We start from the raw sequence: 25,286 nt of genomic DNA on the forward strand, positions 1-25,286 counted from the left end.
TTATTTCCAAAATATGGGAAGTGAACATCATAACTTTAAAATGTTCAAAAATCACAGAAGTGGGGAAAGCATTAATATATACCAATATAATAGAAAATCTGCTGCCATTAAAGTTCATGTTTATAGAGAATATTTAATGATACAGAGAAATGCTTATATGATAATTGAAAAAAGCAGGTAAAAACCCATATACAGTATGACTCAAATCTTAATTTTATTCTCCCCATCCGCTCTCTCTCACTCACCACAAAAAGCAGTTTTTTTCAATTGTTATCCCCTGATGGCAAAATGTCTTAATTTTTATTTTTTTCTGTATAAATATATCTGCTTTATTTTCTAAATGGTTTATAAGATATTTAGGGTCATATCATTATCTTTTTAATGAATAAAATGTGAACTTAGTAATTGCTTTTTACTAAACATTAAAATAAGTGACTATCAGCATTTTTCTTCTTCTAGTTCAAGTACAAAGAAGGCTATCGTAAGCAGCTCGGCCACCACATTGGAGCCCGCAACATCAAAGATGACCCCAAGATGATGTGGTCCATGCATGTGGCCAAGATCCAGAGTGACAGGGAGTACAAGAAGGACTTTGAGAAGTGGAAGACCAAGTTCAGCAGCCCCGTGGACATGCTGGGGGTGGTCCTGGCCAAGAAGTGCCAGAGTTTAGTCAGTGACATGGACTATAAGAACTACCTGCACCAGTGGACGTGCCTGCCTGACCAGAATGACGTCATCCATGCTCGGCAGGCCTATGAACTCCAGAGTGATGTGAGTACCCGATGGTGATAGTGACATGGAAGGGTGGGAAATCAGTGAATTTACACCACTTGGAGATAGTAGCCAGTGGCACCAAGTTCACCCACCCCCACAAAGGGGGAAACAGCATTTTTTTTCCTTGTGTTAATTGTTTAACCCTCGGACCAAAAAGGAACATTGTCTGATCTCTGCCTGACCACTAAACTAAATTTTCAAGAGGGTTCTTACTTTATTTCACATCCTTTAGCTGAAAATTATTTCCCAGTGCAGAGATAAATATTTATTGACTATTTGTGTCAACAGAATATGTACAAGTCAGATCTCCAGTGGATGAAAGGCATCGGCTGGGTTCCCATCGGATCTTTGGATGTGGAAAAATGCAAAAGGGCAACTGAAATTTTGAGTGATAAAATCTATCGCCAGCCTCCAGACAAATTCAAATTTACCAGTGTGACTGATTCTCTGGAACAGGTGCTGGCCAAGAATAATGCCATCACCATGAACAAGGTGAGGCTTCAAAATTCAGAGACTCAAGGTAGGACTCCTAAAGCTGAATCAAAGAAATAGAAGCATAATCAAGAAAAAAAACGAGCACTGAGCCCCAAAACACTATCTATCTATCCATCTATCTATGCATATATCCATCTATCTATCTCAGTCTGATATGTTATTTATATTACTTATGTAATTGTGCTATGGTTTTGATAAATAGCATATTTTTATAGAAAATAATCTTTGCCTAAAAGGTATTCTCAATTTCTTTTTGTTAACATACATTTCAGATTATCAGAAATATTTATTCTACCATGAACTAATTACTTTATTTGAAGAAATGTGTATATAATACATAATGTGTTAGAGTGCGTCACCATTTGCTATTTTTGTTTATGAGGTTCTTTTTTTTAAATTTAATTTATTTATCTTTAGAAGGGAAGGGAAAGGAAGTGGGAGAGAAATATCAATGTATGGTTGCTTCTCCTGCATCCCCTGCTGGGACATGGCCTGCAACCCAGGCATGTGCCCTGACGGGGAAATCGAACTGCGACCTTTTGGTTTGCAGGCCCGTGCTCAGTCTACTGAGCTACACGAGCCAGGTCTCGTTTATGAGGTTCTTATGGCCCTGAAACTCTTAATAATTTTACACTGTATGTTTTTCTGATGACAGTATATGTTTTCTTTGATAGCGCTTATACACAGAAGCTTGGGACAAAGACAAAACCCAGATCCACATCATGCCAGACACCCCAGAAATTATGTTGGCGAGAATGAACAAAGTCAACTACAGTGAGGTAGGAGCAAATGCTAATTCTATAACATTTGCATGCTGCTTCTAACTTCAATTAATCTATTCCAGGGTGATATAATACTAAATGACAACTTTATAAAGAATCTCTTTTTGCTCTGCATGAACACCAAGTCCTGCATTTCTTAGTCACCATGCTAAACATCAAACTTCAAGTAACACAGACTATCATTTAGGAACAAATTATAAGAACTAATGATGTAAGCAGTAAGATTAGACTTTTCTTTTTATTAGATTTTTATTTTTTAATTTGAATTTATTTAAATTTTTGAAACAAGAAGCATCCTCTTAATGGAAAACTATAATCTAATACAAAGATGAAATACGTGTGAGTAGTGTAGTTATTCTTCAGAGAATTAGGATCTATTTTAAAACCATAAATATTAGTGGTTGTTTTCATTATATACAGTGTAAAATGAACAATAGAATTTAATTAAGAAAAGGATATTGGGCTTTTTCCTATTAAAAATTATCAGTTTCTCATTAGCTGGGCAAAAACAGTACCTTTTGCCACTACTACTAAGACACACAGTGGAATCTGCGGGAAATGCCCTCTGCTCCCACCGGGGCTACTATGGTCCCAGACCATTCTGCCAGCTTGACAAATCTTTCTTCTGCTGCTGAATGTCCTTCATCTGCTCCTCTAGACACATTCTCTGCCCTTTTCCACCCTGCTGTGCACCTCGGGAGGCTGATTATTAAACTTTGCACCAAATAGACTCCCTTGCCCTTTGGCTTTCTTTTGAGTTCATCTCAAAGGAGGCATTGAAGGAGACAGTCAGGTGGGAAGAGAGAGAGGCCAGTGCATTTATCCCCATGGCTCTCTCCGTGGGGACTGTAGGTTAACAACGGCTGCTAGGCAGTCCTTTCCTAAGCTTACAGGACCTCCCAGATTCCAGCAACTTCTTGTCGTTGCCCTTTTAGGAGTGTAGTGACCTCCTGTTGTTGCCAAACCTAGGGTTGATTTCCCTTGATCCTGCTCACACCTTTGCAAATAGTCCAGTCCTTAAACTATCTGGAATCAGCCCTTTTGGGTGTGTTCTCTGTTTTCTTCCAGAATGCTGGCTGATCGACTCATCTCACCCCTTAAACCCGATCACCTCATTTCTTCAGAGTTCAGTTTGTTGATAAAAAGATCCACTAACCAAACTTAGATTAATATGCTAACCGTGGTCCATGACTTTACTATTTATCTTAGAAAGAAGTTCAAATGTGAGTCATATCTAACAGACCCACCTCTGCCCTCATTTCCTTCACTTGGCTTTATTCATTGTTCCATCCCTCCTTAGCTTTTATTCATTTTTTTAAGTTAGGAAATTAGCAATAAATCAACTACACATTTATTCCCTTTCTCTACTACATCGCTATGCTAAATATCTATTTCCCCAAATAATTTATTTTTCCTAAATTATAGTTTAAGATCAAAATTTAAGATTTTTAATGAATATGATTAAGGATGAAAATCGCAGAAGTACTACCAATAACATGGAGAAAGAGAGAGACAGAGAGAGGATCTGCCACTGTGTGTATTCGCAAGGCCATTTCCTTCTTACTTTCTGTGAGCGTAGGGGCATGTGCCCCCATCGCAGAAGCACAGATGTTTAGCCTCTCCTGGCACAGGAGTCTGCACCCAGTACGTAGGTTGTCATCCTGCTTTGGCCTAAGTGTTCTCAGTGACAAAGAGCTTATCTCGTAAGTCAACCCATTTGTTCTGAAAATTCCATTAGAAGATGCTCCTGGTGTACTGACTCAAAGATGTCTCTCTGCAGACTCACAGAGCCCTCTGAAGCCATGCAGACCAATCTGTGCCCGCTCCATGGAGAGGGCGATGGCAACTGGGTGCCTCCCTTGCAACCGCATCCAGGGCTCTCTTCTAATCCACACGGCCTGAGTTCCTGGGCATTCTTCACATGACACCCCTGCTAGAGCAGGATTCTCAGAACCAAACAAAAGTCTGCAAGTGAGGAATGATCGATGTAGAATAGGGTTGATGTCCTATGCCCTGTTTTGGACACCTGACCTCCATTTCTGCACCGTGTGTCTCAGAGCCCGGCAGCAGCTATGTTCCGTCTGAGGCATATGGAACTTGGGATCAACTGAAATGCTAAGACATTATGAGCTTAAGCTAGGTTTCCTCATCCTGCATTTATACATTTGGCAATTTAAATCCCAATTCAAAGATTAACATTTATCTCCCTGCAATTTCTTCTTCTTAGATTGGGCCTATTTGTTTAAGCTCATGGAGACTTCTATGACTCTTAGATTCTTTCAGATGCTACATTAGTTATTTCTCCCAAGTTTGTCTCCCAGCAAAAAAAATGGTGTTTCTTTGACAGCTTAAAACAACAGTATATCACGCTTATGCAAAATGTAATTTAGAGAATTTAGGTAGGTTAGCCACCATTTTAAGTCATTTTATTTTGGAGGGGTGAAAACTGTCATTTCAGAACTTACATAAATAGCTCTCGTCACCAAAAACTAAACAAGCAGAAGGCTTGGAACACTCAAAAGTAAGATTATAGGCACCTACCTACACAGAACTTAGTGAATTATTTCAGTCCCCATCAGTTTGGGAGCATGAATATCAACATCTTGTTGACTTTTTTTTTTTTTTGCCTCAATTTAGAGTTTGTACAAACTTGCCAATGAAGAAGCAAAGAAGAAAGGCTACGACTTGCGGAGCGACGCCATCCCGATCGTGGCAGCCAAGGCCTCCAGGGACATCGCCAGTGATGTGAGTTATCAGTTTTATTCCAAGGATGTGACCCATCAGAGAGGACATTCTCACTAAACTAAATCTTTAAAAAGAACTTTCCTGGCCCTTTGAAAATATATCCTGATGTGTTTGTGTGGGATTTTTGAAAAACCTAATTTTGAGGGAAGCAAAAAATATGATATTCATAAGAGGTGTTTGTAACCTTTAGAACACAGAATCTTCCATTACAACTGATCCACTGAGACAGGGAAAGACCCATGCATGCGGAAGTTGTTAGAGGTGGCTGCAGGCTTGGAGATGCTTGTCTAAAAATTATGACAGTGCTTATAGAAAGTGTAACTCAAAAACTTAAGTTCTCTCAGTGAGAATCAGGGCTTGGCTTAATGTAACATTTTAATATACAACATTTTTTAAATTTTTATTTATTTATCTTTAGAAGGGAAGGGAAGGGAAGAGAAGGGAAGGAGAGAAGGAGAGAAATATCAGTGTATGGTTGCTTCTGGTACATCACCTGCTGGGAACTGGCCTGCAACCCAGGCATGTGCCCTGATGGGCGATCAAACCACAATCTTTTAGTTGGAAGGCCTGTGCTCAATTAATATACAACATTTTAAAAATGTATATGACCCTTGCCTTATAATCCACTGTTATAGGATTACTGAAAGAAGGTCTAAATCAGCGGTGGTTACTAACCTAAGCTCATACCCTTAACAACACAGCTCTTGGCTGTGTAACTCAGACCTCCCAGAATAAAACCATCATCATTTCCTGGGGCCTCAGGGAATTTTCAAGGAACAGACCACTACTCTAAACACTGGGACCCAATATTCAGGAATGTGGAAACACACTGTGCACTGCCCTTTCTATTGGAAAACTGTGTTAATGACTCACTGTAGTTTACATATGTTGGAGTTGCCCTACAAATGGATTTATGCCAACAATAATAAATAATGAAATACTGATAAGCAAAAGTACTGATAACTCTGTGCTAAGAGCTTTGCATGTATTATTTTACTTACTTCTCATAATTATCCCAGGATAATAAACCCTAATAAATAGTGTTACTATCCCCTCTTTGTGGATTGCTTAAGCAGCTTGTCTAAAATCCAACTTAGTGGGTGGTGGAGCTGGAACTCCAGGCACCCTCATTCCTCTCCACTGTACCACGTTGCCTCTTGCTGACTCATCTACATGTTCTCAGCTTTCCTTAAGACTAAGAAGCATGTATTTTAGACAACTAGCTCAGACTATAGGACAAAGGCATTGGACACCGAGTAATGAAAACATTGTTGGCCCACATGGAGCCGTGACTTTGTTAGGAACATGCTCTGTGCAGTTAGGCTGCTACAAAGGCTTAACTAGAACAACTACTTTCAAAGTGATGCCAAGCATTTGCCACCACCAGTGAACAAATGGATCCATTATGAAAAAATTAATTTGTCTGTTGCTACTGTATGTAGCCTTTGACCTAGAGTACTACCCTTGCAACCAGTCAGGTCATTACTTACTAAACACACCAAGACACCAAGTGCATCCCTTTCCTGACATGCTTTTAGTGCATAAAATTCATTTCTCCAAGATTCAAATGACCTCTTCCCCACTCTACCAGTAACCTCTCCCCACTGTGTGTGCTTCCTGCCTCCAGAACTGTTTCTTATTACCAGGCTACACGTGATTTAGGGTATACACTACAATTATACTGACTACATCATTACTGGTTACCTCTATGAACTTTTAGGGTAAAGGTCAAGGCACTGGCTTGAGTTAGTGTTTATTAGCAAATATCAAGTTACAACTGAGATGTAAGCAAGATGATTTTGTACAGACTTGGGGCCTCTAAGATTTACAATAAAAATCTAATTTGTACATTTTCATCTCAGTACAAATATAAAGATGGTTACCGCAAGCAGCTTGGCCACCACATTGGAGCCCGGGACATTAAGGATGACCCCAAAATGATGTGGTCCATGCATGTGGCCAAGATCCAGAGTGACAGGGAGTACAAGAAGGATTTTGAGAAGTGGAAGACCAAGTTCAGCAGCCCCGTGGACATGCTGGGGGTGGTCCTGGCCAAGAAGTGCCAGACGTTAGTCAGTGACGTTGACTACAAGAACTACCTGCACCAGTGGACATGCCTGCCTGACCAGAATGACGTCATCCATGCTCGGCAGGCCTATGAAATTCAGAGTGATGTGAGTATACCCTCTATATAACAGATCTGTGTGTAGTAATTAACTATACAAAAATTATTCTTTGTATACAGTCAGTGGCCTACCCAAACTAGGATTTATTGAATGGTATTTAAATATTTGATATTTGAGTCAGTGTGTAGTTTTATGACTTTATTGCGAATATGTTAATAGGATTTTTAAGGGAGTAAAGTATATCAACTGGACTTGATCTTATCAAACTAAAACTAGAATTAAGCAAATTTAGAATTCAGGGTCCACCAGAGGGAGACTTTTTAAAAATTTTTTTAAAGGGAAAAGAACACATTTTAATTTTTTTTAAATTACTCTGATATTGGTTTTTAGCTCTCCTTACAAAACAAATGAGGCCATAATTAACAGGATACTAAGGCCTGCTACATTGCTATATGCTACACTTCTGATGGTATTCTTATGAAATAACAAAAACCATTGTGCCTGGAAGCTGTTGGGTCATTTCGTGACCCTTGTTCCTCTTAGCACGGCTCTCTGTGCAGAGGGGTCGCATGGTAATGGCAGACCTAGGACCTGTGACAAGCAGATGACCCCTCTCAAAACAGCATGACAAGCCCATTTCCTGCAGCATATGTTTCATAAATGTTTGAAGGAGTTATTAAACAGTAGAAAGCTTTGCAGAATAAAGCAAATTAATAATAATTACACATTACTTGGCTTTTCCTGGAAACTGTATAGCCCACCTATGAAAACTCCCTCATTTGTCTGTAACTTTTGACATACAGAACCCTGTGTCTTGAAATTCCTTCCAAAAAGAAAGGCATTGCCTGCACAGGAAAGGCAGTTAAAAATGGTTAGTGTCACGCGTAGTGGGACAGCATCGACAGACTGCTTGTGTTTGTCTGTGGAGTACTGTTCAAGATCACTGCCCGCACACTGTAATACACTCAGAAGTATGGGAAGCATCTGAACTTAAAATGCCCTCCAGGTGTATACAGTGTTATTGTTTTCATTTTTCCTGTTGTTATGTAGGGGGCAGTAACTACTCAGCGTAAGGCAACTCCAATAGGCCTTTTGTCTACACTGCAAAATATCAGTGTATTTTTCTACTTCATTGTTGTTACAAGTAAAATCCTTCAAATGAGTCAGGCAAAGATCCAATCCCATTATTGTGAAGTAGTTATGAATATTTAATGGGCACACAAAAATTATTTTTAATAAATATTTTTTATTTTTTATTTATTCTTTCAACTGCCATTTACATTTGATATTATTTTGTATTAGTTTCAGGTGTATAGATAGCATAGTGGTTAGACAATTAGACACTTTATAGTGATCCCCCTGATATTTCCAGTACCCACCTGGCACCGTATACAGTTATTACACTATTAGTTACTATTTTCCCTATACTCTATTTTACATCCCATGACTATTTTGTAACTACCAATATGTACTTCTCAATTTCTCCACCTTTTTAACCCAGTCCTCCAACCCTCCTGCCCTCTGGCAACCATCAGCCTGGTCTCTGTCTCTGTATATGAGTCTGTTTCTGTTTACAAAATTCTTCAACAGAAAGTAAAGTGAGAAATAAAGATGATTCTGGAAAGGAGTCCATACTTCCCACCCTGAGAACTTGGTGGGGAAGAGACTGGGCCCAGGACCAATGAAACTGCTGTTATTGTCCTCGATCTTGGACAGCGTTACAGCTGTCACAGTTCTGCCCCAGGACATCAGGGATTCTACATCATCGTCTTCGTGATTATGTTTTAACTTCTCTCTCTCTCTCTTTCTAAAAATAAGAGCATTACAGATATTTTGAAGTACAATAAAAATATATTGCTGGTAATAATAATCCAACCACTCCTGCTTATGTAATTTCTCACACAATATATTTACAAAATGCATGTGCTATTCTTTCAGTTAATATTATATTAATGACATTTGTACAGGTTGTCAATATTCTTAAAAATATGACTTTTAATAGCTGCAAACTATTTCGTTTGGCTAAGGCTAACATTTGTTTACTGATAACCCATTGCTGGACATATATGTGGTTTCTCTCACTCTGGCTTGGCATTCTTTTCCTTTGCACATGGGCACCACATTCACTGAACTGACTGACAGAAGATGTTAGTTTGGATCACTTCTCCCCTAACAACCTGAAATATATGATCAGTTTTTGTTATGGCCAGGAGACATTTTGGTGTTATCTTTTAACACAGTTCCTCTTTTCATCAGCCTAATACTCATTTTCTATGAAAAGCAGCAACAACCAGAATCATACTTTATTACTGATTTCATTTCCGTGTTTACCCTAAATATTTTGATTTGCTGAAGAGCTTCTGCCTTTTTCCTCTTCACAGAATGTATACAAGTCTGATCTTCAGTGGATGAAAGGCATCGGCTGGGTCCCCATTGGGTCTCTGGACGTGGTCAAGTGCAAGAGAGCTGGAGAGATACTGAGTGACAACCTCTACCGCCAGCCTCCTGACAAGTTCAAATTTACCAGTGTGACCGATTCCCTGGAACAGGTGCTGGCCAAGAACAACGCCATCACCATGAACAAGGTGAGCCTCAGCTGCCCCAAGCTTCACCGGGAGCCAAATGGTGTCACAACCCTTTAATGACTAGTGGAGTTACAATCATCCATGAAACTGTGGGGTCACATTTACCTTCTAAATTACATACTGGAAAGCCTCTCAATAATTTGTATGATTCCTGGTTTTAACCTTGATAACCAGCACTAAGACTCCAAAAACCTCCCACTGGATACCTTTCTTCAAATCTGGTTTTTTGTTTTTTTTTTTCATTAGAGCGATAACAATCCTGTTTTAATTTGACATTTTGTAATTCTTATTTCAAATGGTTTTCTATGAACATCTTCTTTGACAGCGTTTGTATACAGAGGCCTGGGACAAAGACAAGACTCAAATTCATATAATGCCCGACACTCCAGAGATTCTGTTGGCGAGGCAGAACAAAATCAACTACAGTGAGGTAGGAGCAAAAGTCTGTGGCACTACACTTATTTTGTTGTTGTTGTTCGGTGGTGGTTGTTTGTTTTTCTACATTTTTGTGGAGGTGTTCAACGACGATGGTGCGTGTGGCTCTGTGATGTGAGCACTCAAACATTGTTCTGCAATTTTTTTCTCTCAGCAATATATATAGGTTGATGTTTTGTACATCCATTCATATTATGATCATATTTAGTCAGTGTTAATATGTATAATATATCATTTAATCTACATATATATTGATCTATTACATATCATTGTAGATTAATAATAGATTAATATATCAATCTATGCTATATACTAGATTAACAAATCTGTGTTAATACCCACTCATTTTTTTCTAATGCTATATAATTTTTTGGTAAGATACAATGTATTTACTTTCAATATTGCTAGAATTTTCAATGATTTCCAGAGCCTTTTCTTTTTTAAATGATGTGGTGTATCACTTGATAATCTCTAAGTGGTTGCTGTCAGACCTTTGCTCTAGCTCTGACTTACTTTCTGTAGACTCTGTACAAACTTGCCAATGAAGAAGCAAAGAAGAAAGGCTACGACTTGCGGGTTGATGCCATCCCGATAGTAGCAGCCAAGGCCTCCAGGGACATCGCCAGTGATGTAAGTAACACCACTCCATGTATGTACCTGGCTGGATGGGGTTGGGGCCCTTCACAGTCATTATTACAACAGGAAGATGCATCTGAATGCCAATTCAAGCACATTTATTGTGATTTAAATGAAACAATGTTTCTCATTTGAAAAAAGCTCTTTTGCATTTTTAACTCCAAAAGACTTAAATATTCAGGTCCCATGGTGGTGAGGGGTCCTAATCTTCACTATAAAATTGAATTTGAATCTAAAGCTTTTTCTATCTATGATTATGAGACATTATCTCCATGTTTGAGCACATGGCCTACGCAGAGATAAGAAAATGCCAGAAAAGTTAAAAAATAACTTGGTTACATATATTGGTTCAACATCAGAAAAAGGCCTTGTTACAGTTAGGTCTAGGGAAATACACCTTTCCCCAAACCTGCTCTGGACTTCTATCAGCTTTCTTTGAAAATTACCTTATGTGCTTCCTTTTGAATTCTTTTTAAATGAAAACAGAAAATCAAAGGCAAACACCTCAAAACAACCAAATGGTGAGCCTGACTCTTCTTCCCACTGTCTCTGGAGGAAGTGGGTCCTAAATATACATTAGGATTTGTGTGACATTGTCACTTCAAGTGGAGAGAACATGTCCAGGCATTTACCACCACCTCCTACAATATGCTTTCTTGTAGTTGTATAATTTGTTTTCTCATTTGAGGAATCCGAGAAAACCTTAGTGAAATTTGATTTTTGACAGAGCAAGAAGCACACGATGGAAAAACCAGCCCCGTCCATTTGAGGGAGTCTAGTGGCCCAATCAGTAAAGTCAGCAGAGCCAGACTGGGGAGGGGCAATATGTAGTCTGGAGGGTAAAATGGTACCTGTGGACTCAGGAGTAGCGTTCTCAAGACCACATGTAAAACTTCTGGGTTAGTGACTTTACTGGCCCAAGATGAAGCAAAGGTAGCATACAATTCCAACTGATTTTCTTAAAAGTGTTGTTGCTTTTATTTCCAGGAACTTAATGTCTGCAAACTCTAAAACTGTGTACTTTGGCATACTTTCCCATTAGAGTATTTTTGTGAAGCCTAATCAGAGTTTAGGATGAGGAGATAAATTCATATTCAGATGATTACATTTCTCTGCAAGAATTACCAATTTTAAAATAATAGACTTTTAAATTAATAAGACATGTAGCTTTGTATATTTATTTTTATTTTTAAAATGACTGATTTTATTTCAGTACAAATACAAAGATGGATACCGCAAGCAGCTCGGCCACCACATTGGAGCCCGCAACATCAAAGATGACCCCAAGATGATGTGGTCCATGCATGTGGCCAAGATCCAGAGTGACAGGGAGTACAAGAAGGATTTTGAGAAGTGGAAGACCAAGTTCAGCAGCCCCGTGGACATGCTGGGGGTGGTCTTGGCCAAGAAGTGCCAGACATTAGTCAGTGACATTGACTACAAGAACTACCTGCACCAGTGGACATGCCTGCCTGACCAGAATGACGTCATCCACGCTCGGCAGGCCTATGAAATTCAGAGTGATGTGAGTACTGAGACCCGTTAAATACCACCAGTAACCACACTCATGATAGTAATACAGCATTATTCCATGGGTGTGCCACAAGATTTATTGAAACCTGAAATACCTGACTATTTTAGTCAAGGGCATTGACCTCTTCTCCCTTAGATTGTCAAATAAAAAAATGACCACATCAGCACAACAATAGCTGTCCAATGTGAGTGAATCAAAATTATACATATTTTTGTCAGATCAACAAAAACTACATTTTTATATACTGCAGAATTTTAGTAATTAGCTCATATGTGCCATGAGATGAAAATCACTGGAGTAATAATAGATAATAGTCTAAGATTAGGCAGAGCTCTCAGAAAGGATAATGTTTTTTCTCTCTTCACACCTCATTCACTGTGCTATACTTTTCTCTCAAAGAGGACATAATATTTTAAAAGAGAAAGACATGAAATTTGGCTAGTTTCCCAGTCTTTTTCTTTCATTTTTGAAATCAGGTGTCATTAACAGCTTTAGTAATACTTGCTTTTTGTTTGTCTCACCAGAACATTTATAAATCAGATCTCCAGTGGATGAAAGGCATCGGCTGGGTCCCCATTGGGTCTCTGGATGTGGTCAAGTGCAAGAGAGCTGGAGAGATACTGAGTGACAACCTCTACCGCCAGCCTCCTGACAAGTTCAAATTTACCAGTGTGACCGATTCCCTGGAACAGGTGCTGGCCAAGAACAACGCCATCACCATGAACAAGGTGAGCTCCCAGTTTTGGGGAAAGTAAAACAGGGTTATTGGTTCTCGAGAATATTTATAATTAATTAAGTTAATCTTTTTGTTTTATTTAATTGTCATCCTATGTACAGTGATCTGGTTGAGTTTTCTATTCAGTTACATTGTATGTGGGAATTTCTACTTTGACATCTCTTGGGAAATTGAGAGAGTTAAGTATAAGACAGTTATTTGGAATGCAAATTATTTGAAGTCTATGAAAGTTATTATGGTTTGGTATCAAGTTTTTTTCTTATTGGGCACTCATCTAGGTAAGTATAACAAACAAATCAAATGTAAATCTCCATAAAATTTATTAAAAAAGAAACTTAGAGATGGCTAATCCAGGTACATTTGCAGTTAATAAAACAACAAACAAAAGATTGGGAAGGATTTGTTTGTATGGCCACAGTACATGTGGCTGTCCATATATGCTTGGAAAGAAAATACTTGCCTTTCATTTACTTGGAACGGAGGTGATTTTGTAATGAAACACACAGTTTTACTATCCATGTCTCTAACCTACATTTATACTTAGTAATAATACTCTCATAATATTAAAGAGACCGGAGAGTACTGGTCTACTGCACGCAGCACAGATAGTGAGGATGCTGGCTGTCAAGTCTGTTAGGATGTCCAAATCGGAAATTTCTGTTTACAGCGAACACTGTGTATCTAATTCACTCACCTTTTTATCTCTTACAGCGCTTATACACAGAAGCCTGGGACAAAGACAAAACCCAAATCCACATCATGCCTGACACACCTGAAATTACATTGGCAAGGCAAAATAAAATAAATTATAGTGAGGTAAGACCACTCATTTTATTTCCTTAATCTGACCACATTGATTTTTGCTGATGTAAAAGAAAGGTTAGAATTATGGATTTAATTCTTATGTGGACCAATTAGTTTAGTTTTATTTCTTATGGACAATATTCTGTCCTGAAGATATATATAATTGTGTTCAAAAAGTAGATAGGTAGATAGAGAAGTAGATAAATACAAAAATTCTCTATATCAGGAGGGGCAAGCTCTCAAAGTCAACTATTAGTGATTGAAACAAATTGTAATTTTAATTTAAAAAGAATTGCTATTTATCAGATTAATACTTGCTTCAAAATTTGTTCTGTGAATTTTTCTTCAGTTACTCGTTTGTAAAACAGGATAAAATGCCTATCGTAAAGAATTTCTGTGATGAATAAATGAGGTTTTATATATATATATATACCCAGTCCAGTACAAAATATCAGTAGTTGCCTAATAACTTTAAATTTTCCATTCACATTTAAGTCACTGTGAAAATTAGATTTTTTAATATGCTCAAAATAACTTGAGGTTTATTGGCAAGAACTAAGAGAATTCTTAAATTTGCCCATTTATTGTCTGAACACAATAAAATACAACCTTGATGCGTTGTCTCCAGCTGAACTTGTCACTGCATGTCTCCACAGTCCAGGAGTACTGCTGCAGAAACAGCTTCTTGCCTGGCTGTTCTTGACAAAGAATTATCTGGTTTATTAAGCACGAATTCTGATGTCATATGTGTCTGTGCATCTGTCTTCCTTTTTAACAAAAGGGGGAAGGTAGACTCTTCTTCAGTTTGAGAACACTGGAAAATTTAAGCACTCATTTCAAGACTTGGCCATATTTATTGTTTCACCCATATTAATTACTTTTGCCTATAAAATTGTAGCCTTAAAGAGAGGCATACTTATATCTTTTTACATTTTATTTAGAGCTGAATATACTAGTGCAGTTCTGCATCCAAAAGTAGTCTTCCTTTGGCAAAAATACATTTTAGAGTGAAAGCAAGTACTGCACCTAAAAGCTACTACTTCTGTCCTCAGAGCCTCTATCGCCGGGCCATGGAAGAAGCCAAGAAAGAAGGCTATGACTTGAGAAGTGACGCCATTCCCATTGTGGCTGCCAAGGCCTCCAGGGACATTGCCAGTGATGTAAGAGCTGATCAAGTCCCTCCCTTTGTTACCGAGAGGCCAGACCCTGTGAAGGGAGTCACATCATTGGGACACAGCTGGAAGTCTCTTTAGTCATCATCTATCTTCACCAGTTTTATTTTACAGGCAAATAATTTGAAGCTTTGACACTGTAGGTGACGTGCCCCAGATCACAAGCATCATACAACAAAGCCTACACTAGAATGCGGTTCCTTTGACCCTTGTGGTTCGGGCTTTGCTTAATAAAATTGAGTGCCTTGATTAAAGTTAGATGGACATATGCCAAACTGCTCCTAAAACCTCATGGGCTGTCCTCGGGATACACCAAAGGCAAACTTTCCAGCGAAGAAGGAAGTTTCACTGAGTTCTCCCCTATGACTTGAAGAAGGACATAGAATGGCAAAAAAGCTGTAAATTTCCTTGCCAGGGGTCCACAAAATCAATATTCCATTACCTTAAAAATAAAAGCATCAGATTCCTTGATAACTTAATATTAATCTGAGAGTAACAATATTTTTGTAGATTTTTCTTTTTTATTGTGATAACAACACAACATAAAATTTACTATCTTACCTTTTACCAAGTGCATAGTTCCCCAGTGTTAAGTATGTTCTCACTGTTTCATCTTGCAAAACTTAAACTCTTTATCCATCAAACAACAAAAGCTGCCCAGTTTTAAACTATACCCCAGATTATTTGTGCAGAGATTATTTCTCCGAATGCTGTAGAAAAATAAGATTGATGCACCATGTAAACACATCTCAGACGTACCCCTCCACCTAACTGACTTCTGAGACGGTTTATCACTCTACCTGAACTCACCCTTTCAATGTTTACTTTTAATCGCTTTTGTCAACATGTAATTTCTAGCATAATATAAAGGAATTGTCATAGAGTTAGCCTGTGGGGGTGTGAGCCCCGACACACCGTCCTCTTCCGCGCATCAGCACGCCCCACTGGGTAGCATCCCAGCAGCGCGCTCGAACTCCCCTAGTGCCTTTCCCAGAAAAGCGTCACCACAGAAGGACCAGCAGGAAACGGCTCCTCATTTGCTGGGTTCTCTCTTTCAGTACAAGTACAAAGAAGCTTATCGTAAGGAATTGGGTCACCTCATTGGTGCCCGAGCAGTACATGATGACCCCAAGATGATGTGGTCCCTTCACATTGCCAAAGTGCTGAGTGACCGCGAGTACAAGAAAGAATTTGAGAAGTACAAGACCAGATATAGCAGCCCAGTGGACATGCTTGGTATCGTTTTGGCCAAGAAATGTCAGACCTTGGTCAGTGACGTGGACTATAAACATCTTCTGCACGAGTGGACATGCCTGCCTGACCAGAACGACGTCATCCATGCTCGGAAAGCTTATGACCTCCAGAGTGACGTGAGTACTCCCCATGCCGGTTCTCCATGGTAACAGCAGCTCTCAATCACGTCCGCGGGCTCTGACTGGTGCCAATGGACTGAAATTTGTTTGTGTATTTCTGAATAATACACAATTGAATGTTCAAAAACAGTTTCCAACTGGCAGCCCTACAGTTTATTTCATATTTTTTCTTCTGCAAAAGCTATATGTAAAAGAGGAAATAAAGTATAAATTATCAGTTCTGTACAGGTATATTTCTTCCTGGTAATTTGGGCTTTCTTTGTCTGAGTTAAATAAATCTTAGTCCTCAAAATATATAACTACACATTTTGGGGCAGAAGTGGTAGAAATGTATGTATATGTGAATGGAGGGTAGTATGGAGAGCTAGGACACAGAGGTATATTATGTTAAATTATTTTAACATTCATATTTTATATCTACTGACAGGAAAGTACTAAGACATTCTTATCTTTTTCATGATTTTGTTGAGTTGTCCTCTTGAAACCTGTATGGTTTTGTGAACCAATGCCCCCCAATAAATTAAAAAATAAATAAAAATAAAGTAAAATAAAATAAAGTTGGTTCTTAAAAATTGTTATTAAAAATGGACTTATCCTATTAAGGGTAAAATAAAAAGAATAATTAGGGAAATATCTAATATACTACCTTGTGTAAAAATTTTATAATACATTCAAGAATATAGCTGTCTTTTACATTAAAAAAATCTCATAATTCTTGGTATAATGCTCTGTACTAAAAAATGCTTAGAAAAAAACACATTCATAATTCAATTATGTTTATGAATGAGTGATCAGTGCTGAGAGCCTTATCCGTTCATCAGCAGTTTTGTTGTCTTTCTAACGTGAGCCATTTTGTGACCGTGAACCCAAAACACTAATGAATAAATGTGTTACCCGCTGATTTGCAGAATTTGTATAAGGCAGATCTTGAATGGATGAAAGGCATTGGCTGGGTGCCCATTGGCTCCTTGGAAGTTGTTAAAGCCAAGAGGGCCACAGAGATACTGAGTGACAATATCTACCGTCAGCGCCCAGACGCGCTGAAATTCACCTGCATAACTGACACCCCGGAGCAAGTGCTGGCGAAGAACAACGCTATAAACATGAATAAGGTGAGTCTTTACCCCTCACCGTTAGGTATCAAAACTCAGCATAGAACAAGGTGAACATTCTGACATATCACTGCATTTTAAAGATTCCTATAGGGTTTATGATACCTTTAAAAATGACTTTTCCATTGTAAAGCCATAGTTACTTATTAATTCTTCAAAATATTAAACTGATGTTAAAAATACTATGTGCTATAATTATTTTAGAACTACAGACTTTAAACACTACAACCCAATTGTACTTTTCAGAACTGCTGTAGAATTTTAATAAGAAACAGTAAAAAACTCTGAGTCCACAAAATAGCAAACTAAATACTCTTGGAAATAGTAATTTATATACATAAACAGTAGAAATTTATGTAAGTTTAACCATTTTATTTCTACTTTGTATAGAGGAAAAATGACTGGTATATAATAAAAAAAAAGTCTGTGAACTGCAAAATAATTTTCCTCACTTTTTTTTCACAGCGTTTATATACTGAAGCCTGGGACAATGATAAGAAAACCATCCATGTCATGCCTGATACTCCAGAAATCATGCTGGCCAAACTCAACCGAATTAACTACAGTGATGTGAGTGAACTACTGATGTTATAGGGAACAGAAAGGCAAAAATGAACCGCTGTAACTGTTTCCTTCATGTACTGTTTTGACTAACTTATTATACATACTCCAAACTAACATTGCCAGTAAAAGGTAGTTCTCCCTTGATTCAATTTGAGCTATGTGGTAGGTCCGCAAAGTAGGCCAGCCTTTTAACCACAGAGTATCAGGAAATGAAATGCTTATGGAGAAATATCCCAATAGGAATTACACTCCTAAAGCCTCTCCCTACATGTCAGTGAGGGTATCACGTCATTATTTTATTCAACAACTATTTATTAGGCAGGCCTTGGCTTGGAACTCGCTTGATAGTCAGTGACTTTTTATGCCCTGCATTATTTTGCTGCTTCATTAAAGTTCTAATTACCATTTAATGTTATTTGCAAGCATTTTTTATATGTCTCATGGAGAACCAACATTTTTATCAGGGCAATTGTTCTGAAACCCTACTTTACAGATAGATCACGGTCTTCGAGAATAGTCCACAGTAACATGAGAAAAAATAAGGGGAGTGCATTGAGTGTTTCATGAATCCAAATATATTCAGTTTTTAAATACTTTCCTTATTCTTTTTTAGTAGTAAAATGGCCTTTCTTTAATATTATGATGGTGATAGTAACTCACTTTTTTTAACATGTGTTTGTTTGTCAACCACATTGGATCTGCCCCTGAGATTTTTGAAATTTGCCTATCAATAAAATTCCAAAGTTTAGAACATGTGCCTTAAAATACTTAAGTCCTATGAAACCAAGTTTTGTACAAACCCACCCTGATACTTCACTTTGTGGGTTTGTTCCTGTAGTTTAAATGAAGATGAGGAAAAAAGTAGTTAATTAATAGTTTCCTTTTTCATGAAAGGAGGAATGACTTACTGCCTCTCTTTCCTGCAGAAACTCTATAAACTTGCTTTGGAAGAGTCTAAGAAGGAAGGCTACGACTTGCGTTTGGATGCCATTCCGATCCGGTCAGCCAAGGCTTCCAGAGATATTGCTAGTGACGTAAGTTGATGTTTTTAGAAGACACAGCTCATATCCAGAGATGTTCACAAATGGAAGCTTTTATAGTTTCTCTTGACAGAATTTTTGTTGTCCCTATGTCTCAATTGTATTTAGTGATTCCCTCATGTGCAAAATTGCAAATAAACACAAAGGAAAGCAAAAGATACTATATCTATTATACCTACTAATCTATTAAAAATAGAGGTATTTTCTTTTTTTATAGTGTTTCTTTTTTTTTTCTTAAAGCTTCTAAAGTATTTTTTATATTTATTTAGATTTTATTTATTTATCTTTAGATGGGAAAGGAAGGAGAGAGAGGGAAGGGAAGGAGAGAGGGAGAGAAACATCAGTGTGTGATTGCCTCTCATGCATCCCCTGTTGGGAACTGGGCATGTGCCCTGACTGGGAATCAAACCGCAATCCTCTGGTTCTCAGGCCTGCACTCAATCCACTGAGCTACACAAGCCAGGGCTTATTTTCTTAAATATAAATATTTTATGGACACTAAAAATAGGTTCATATGCTTGAAATTGGGCAGAAGTTGACACAGAAATTTGTAAAAAAAAAAAAAAAGCATTGTTTGCACATGCCAATCAATCAATATAAGTGTGAACAGTTTCCTGCTACTCCTATTCGTGCAACCTGGCATTAAGAGAAGATTCTACTGCGAACCAGACAATCGCGGTTCGATTCCCAGTCAGGGCACATGCCTGGGTTGCAGGCCGGTTCCCTGCAGGCCAGTTCCCAGCAGGGGACACACAAAAGGCAACCATACATTGATGTTTCTCTCCCTCTCTCCTTCCCTTCCCTTCTAAAGATAAATAAATAAAATCTTTAAAAAAAAAAGAGAAGATTCTATGATGGATGTGTTTTAGAGTTTTGGTTCAGACTTTGTAACGTTTAGTGAGGTTTTCTTGTGTTCTTGATCACAAGAACAAATTGAGAAGTAAGCGAAGCTTTTCTTCTGTACCCACTTGTATCTTCTGTCTAGTTCTTCCTTTCTCCTGAGGCCCATCTGGGGAGGGTGTCCAGTGACCTCATTCTGTACTGGGGTTGCTTAGAACCCAAATCCAGACTTTTCTTGTTCTACAAGGGTCCCATGCCTTACATGATGCTTTATTCCTTCTATTATTTAAACATTTTCTGGCTGTCCACCTGCAGAAGCCCACACTATGATCACCTCATGGTAAAACGGACTATAACATGTTATTCTTAAATCTTAAAAGTAAATTGAGTGTTGACCCAAGGCATGACTTTCTCATGGTGAAAATTTCACATTAACAGGTTAATAGGGGAGGTTGTCCCTGGTGACTCCATCTGAATACAGCCCATATCCTCCACCAAGGAATTCACTATGCGTTGTAATTACAAAGAATATATTCTAAAATATTCTAAATATTAAAGCATTTTTAGGAAAAATAGCCACATCTTTAAATTCAGAAGATGCTCATTTAAATTATACGAGATGCTCTACCTTTACTTGTTAAGCAATGCCGTGTAAGCTAGGTAGTGCTGTCCCCGGGCAGGGACTGGCCTGGTGCAGGGCTGCCTCGGGCTGGCCTGCAGTGCCTGGGTTTTTGACTTTGTACAGGAAAGATTTCACAGCCAACGTGAGTCCAGGGGATTTTGAAAGTATGTTTATTAAAGGTGGAACAGTGAAACAAAGGAAGGACTTAGGGTAGAAAAATCAACAGTGGAAAGCCTAGGCGGTGTTCTACTTTGACTCCCGACAAACATTGTAAGAAAGAAGTGAGACAAGGCACATCTGGGAAGTCAGAGAAAAAGGGGGCCTTGGAGACAGGATCAGGGGTAAGACTGGGATGAACTGCCTCTTCCCGCTGGTCTCCTGGTTGCAAGTCTTGTGGGGACCCTGTGAGTGTAGGAGGAAGAAAAATATTCATACCCAAGAAGGGGCATGGGCGTGTTCTAGAGGGAGCCTGTGCTGGTATTCTTTATTGTGAGGGTTTTAGTCTCTCTTCTGGGGGAGAGGCTGTTAGAAGAACGTTTCAGCAGACTATTCGTCAGCTTCTCCATGTGCATTTTCAATATGCCGATGCATCAGAATAAGCATATAGGGGAGTCTGGGATTGATTATTCTTCGGTCTGCTCTATTGTTTTACTTTTACCTTAGTCTGTCTGGCTCTAATCAAGTTTTTGCTATTTATTTCCCTGATTTCATCTGTCCCTGGGTTTGGCTGGCACCAATGACAAAAATTGGGTCTCTGACTTCTCTCTCCCAGACCAGAGTGATTTGAGTTATGTGTTCTCTGGTTAGGCAGGCAAAGTATGAACCATTTTTTCTCAAGTGTTCTCGGTTAGGGAAGATAACTTCTTGTGATTCACTAGCCGGCTGTAAGTTGTTCAAATTGTTTGATCTTGTTTAATTTTCTTGTCTTGGTTTCTCCAATCCACTTGCCAAGGAATTTTCCTAGCTTCTTGCTACCCTACCTCAATATAGTTTAGGATAAAGAGGACAATATTAGGAACCAGATGCCACTCCATTATAGTCTCAACCCTGCCACCTACTTGTGATGTGACCATGAACAAAATAACTTATCTCCTCTAGACTTTAGGTTTCTATTTCATAAAGTGGGGTTGATAATATGAACCTTTCTCTCTCACACTAGTGGTAGCAAAAATCGGAAGAAATAGTGTGTGTATGAAATTGTGAAATGTCATATAAATGAAATATTCTTATTATTAGACTAATGTCCCTTTTCTTTTTTGCAGTACAAGTACAAGGAAGGCTACCGTAAACAGCTTGGCCACCACATTGGGGCCCGAAACATTAAGGATGACCCCAAGATGATGTGGTCCATTCACGCGGCCAAGATCCAGAGTGACAGGGAGTACAAGAAGGATTTTGAGAAGTGGAAGACCAAGTTCAGTAGCCCCGTGGACATGCTGGGGGTGGTGCTTGCTAAGAAGTGCCAGATCCTTGTCAGCGACATAGACTACAAGCACCCCCTGCACGAATGGACCTGCCTGCCCGATCAGAATGACGTCATTCATGCTCGGAAGGCCTATGACCTTCAGAGTGATGTGAGTGGGTCTAATATTATTGAGCATGTGTTTAAAAGGTTTAAAAAAGAGATTCTAACTTTTTTTTGCCATGGAATCTCTTGGCAATCTGGTTAAACCTATGCACAACTTTTCACAACAATGTCATAAAATGTGCAAATTAAAAATATATACATATTTACACATATGTGTGTATATGTAGATGTATGCTTTTACTAACATATTAAATAAAAAGATGTAGCAATGGGTATAATCACTAGTTTAATTTAAAAGAAATGATGAGCATAAATTTTAAGATGTCTGCAACAACTATAATAGAATATTAAAATATTTGTGAATTCTATTGCCAACCAAGTCCCAGGTAGTATTAATACTACTATGATCTCCTGCCTAAACTTACAATTGAAAGAAATGCTATATTTCAGTTATGGATTAATGAAAATAAATATATATATTTTTTTCTATCCAAGTTCATTGATATCAGATTAAGAATTCCTAGTTTACACACCTAAAACAAAAGCAAATTAAGAGGACAGCTAGATCAGGAGTGAACCATAGAAATGAAGATCACATGCGTTTATTTTCCCAGCAACAGGGGAGTGGGAGAAGAAGGGGGGAGAAGGTACAGAAAATAAGTAGCATAGACAGTAGATAGAAAATAGATAGGGGGGAGGGTAAGAATAATAGGGGCAATACAGAATCTAAAGAACTTGAGACATGTGTTCATGAACTAAAGGGAGGGAATGGTGGGGGAGGGGTGTGCAGGGTGGAGGGGAATGAAGGGGGGGAAATAGAACAAATCTAATGGCATAATCAATAAAAAAAAGATATAGAAAAAAAAGAATTCCTGGTTTAATGCAATCTAATTTTCCAAATGAATTGATTGCATTAGCATTTTTCTGACTGCTTAACTGATAGGCAATATATATTCTGACTTGTCAAAGGAAGTTCAGGAATGAATTATACATCGAGACAACTTATTGTCTCAAGGAGACAATTCTCTCAAGGAGCTGGAAACAGTAGCTGCCTAGGAACATGTCAGGCACTTCTGTTTTCAGCCTGTAAATTGTCCCTACTAATATTAGCCACCTCATTGGTTTAGTAGCTCCTCCAGGGTTTTTTTGTTTGTTTGTTTGTTTGTTTTTGATCAGGCTCTAAAAAGTAATCACTTTCCAAAAAATGATAAAAGTAGGGGCATTGTAAAAAAGAGTTTCTCAAAAATCCATAAAAGTAAAAAGGATTGTTACCTTTAACAATGAGAAAAATTCTCCTTCGTCCAATTATTTTAAATTCAAAAAGGAAAGGTAAAAGAAAAATGAAATATTTTATTTTACTTGAATTATAAATAGAAAAAGGGAACTGAAAATAAAATAGAGTAAAAATATTGGTACCTTCTGGCTTAGAAGCATGTATATAGAATTGTATGAAAAGAGACACTCTTTTCATTTTCCCCAGAAAGCATATCAATTCAACCTGTGATCAGCCAGGAGCACTCATCCTCTCTGTCTGCTACAGGACATCAGCTGTGAAGGCCACAGCCCGATGAGATAAAAACAAACTGTGTCCTATCAGCGTATGAGTCCCACACAAGGAAGCATGCACACTCAAATCAGAAAATAAACGCTTTGTATCAGGAGGCAGGAACTAATTTCCTGCAAATGATTTTGTCAATGAAACTATATATTACTAGAGAGATTTCACAGGTCTCTAAAGCAGGGTTATCTTCCGGGGCAAAGTGTTTGACTAACTCCTCTACACCAAAGTGAGTCTTCCCAGAAATTTAATACAGATAAGATTTAAAATTATACATTCTCTGTATATGCTAAATAAGAATCAGACATCAGATTTTCTAGGCAATTTCTATAAATATTTGACATTATTTCATTTTCAGGCTATTTACAAAGCTGATCTGGAGTGGCTGAAAGGCATTGGATGGGTGCCCATTGGCTCCGTAGAGGTCGAGAAGGTAAAGAGAGCTGGAGAAATCCTGAGTGACAGGAAGTACCGCACACCTGCAGACAAGCTGCAATTCACATGCATTACAGATACCCCAGAAATTGTGCTGGCGAAGAATAATGCCCTGACAATGAGCAAGGTTAGTCTTCAGCTATTTCCAGTTGCGTGAGTCATACTTCCCATAAAGTGAGAAATGTATAACCATTTAGCATTTTGTTCTAATGTCTGGAAAACACAGTGTTTATAGTCGTGCCAGCGCGCAACTCAAATTAGTTGCTTGGTTTACTCTTTCTCTTAGGTCATGGAAATCCATTTTGAAAAGTGAGCTGCTGTTGTTTTCAGTTTCAGTACCCAAGGTGGATGACTGGTTCTTCTTTCCAGAGCCCCAGCAATGTTTATTGAGACAGTTAGTTCTTTATCCAATGAGCAGGGCCTCAAATATTCATATTTTAGATTTAATTCAACTTATCTGAACTCTCCTACACCCTCCTGGACATCTTCCAAACATTCACATGGTGAGACTGAGTGCTTGTTCAGTGAAGAATATGAAATTGGCCCTCAGCGAACTCCAGAGTTAGAGGTATTAACACTTCAGAAACTCTATTCCATACCACACCCATCAGCAGCAACCACAGTGATAATAGTGATGGAAAATATCATAACAATTGTTGAGTGCCTACTATAACTGATGCATTTTATGTATATTATGGTTAATCTTCAACCAAAACAAAAACCCAATAAAAAAGATGATTTTCTTCCTGCAAGAAATGAGGAATACCAGGTGTTATGTACATTTCTCAAGATCACACAGCTTGGTGGGCTCTCTCTGTAGTACACCTATGCCTTATCTTGGACGTGAACTTTTTACTTGCTTTCTCCTAAGCTCCAACGGTCCCCATGAGACTTGCAACAGGGGAACAACAGGCAGTGGCACCTCGTCCTGGGCTAACCCCCTGAACATGTCCCCAAGGCCCCCTTTTCTCTGACTCACCAGTGAGCTGACAGCAGCCCCGCCTTGGCTCACTTCTTTCCCATTGCATTTCTAGGGAAGCAGAGCACTGCCTAGTCTCTACCCTGTTCCTTCTTCCACCCTAAGCCCTTCCTTTGTTTCACAGTCCCCAGCTTTAATAAACATACTCTAAAAAAAAAGTCACACACAGACGCAGTGGAGTTGGGTTTGAATTTAGGATTGACTCTGCAGTCTAGGGATTCCTACCGTATCACGGTCTATAGCCAAGCTCTGTCCTTGGGAGGCCTGTGAGGAATCTTGAGTTTCACTGGATAAGAAGAATTAATAATTGAGATCATTACGTTGCTTCATATTGACTATGAAACAATCATATGGCTGTTTAAATATTGCCATGTTTGACTCTCTTCACTACCCTTTTGCTCCCCTCACCTC

General features: G+C 38.5%; 1 protein-coding gene across 1 annotated transcript in view; it reads left to right on the forward strand.

The window, feature by feature from the left end:
• The window catches only part of NEB (nebulin), a 195,660-nt gene that overhangs the window by 77,071 nt on the left and 93,303 nt on the right, over positions 1 to 25,286 (forward strand). Inside the window, exons 59-76 of the mRNA XM_053671780.1 lie at positions 460 to 771; positions 1,063 to 1,266; positions 1,944 to 2,048; positions 4,689 to 4,796; positions 6,659 to 6,970; positions 9,304 to 9,507; positions 9,833 to 9,937; positions 10,465 to 10,572; positions 11,792 to 12,103; positions 12,637 to 12,840; positions 13,560 to 13,664; positions 14,705 to 14,812; positions 15,883 to 16,194; positions 17,106 to 17,309; positions 17,775 to 17,879; positions 18,800 to 18,907; positions 21,638 to 21,949; positions 23,820 to 24,023. Of these exons, the coding sequence (XP_053527755.1) occupies positions 460 to 771; positions 1,063 to 1,266; positions 1,944 to 2,048; positions 4,689 to 4,796; positions 6,659 to 6,970; positions 9,304 to 9,507; positions 9,833 to 9,937; positions 10,465 to 10,572; positions 11,792 to 12,103; positions 12,637 to 12,840; positions 13,560 to 13,664; positions 14,705 to 14,812; positions 15,883 to 16,194; positions 17,106 to 17,309; positions 17,775 to 17,879; positions 18,800 to 18,907; positions 21,638 to 21,949; positions 23,820 to 24,023 (3,432 nt within the window). The remainder of the gene's footprint in view (positions 1 to 459; positions 772 to 1,062; positions 1,267 to 1,943; positions 2,049 to 4,688; positions 4,797 to 6,658; positions 6,971 to 9,303; positions 9,508 to 9,832; positions 9,938 to 10,464; positions 10,573 to 11,791; positions 12,104 to 12,636; positions 12,841 to 13,559; positions 13,665 to 14,704; positions 14,813 to 15,882; positions 16,195 to 17,105; positions 17,310 to 17,774; positions 17,880 to 18,799; positions 18,908 to 21,637; positions 21,950 to 23,819; positions 24,024 to 25,286) is intronic.

Source organism: Artibeus jamaicensis, unplaced genomic scaffold (genome assembly GCF_021234435.1).
Source record: "Artibeus jamaicensis isolate MK-2021 breed Jamaican fruit bat unplaced genomic scaffold, CSHL_Jam_final contig_1832, whole genome shotgun sequence".
Taxonomy (NCBI): Eukaryota; Metazoa; Chordata; class Mammalia; order Chiroptera; family Phyllostomidae; genus Artibeus; species Artibeus jamaicensis.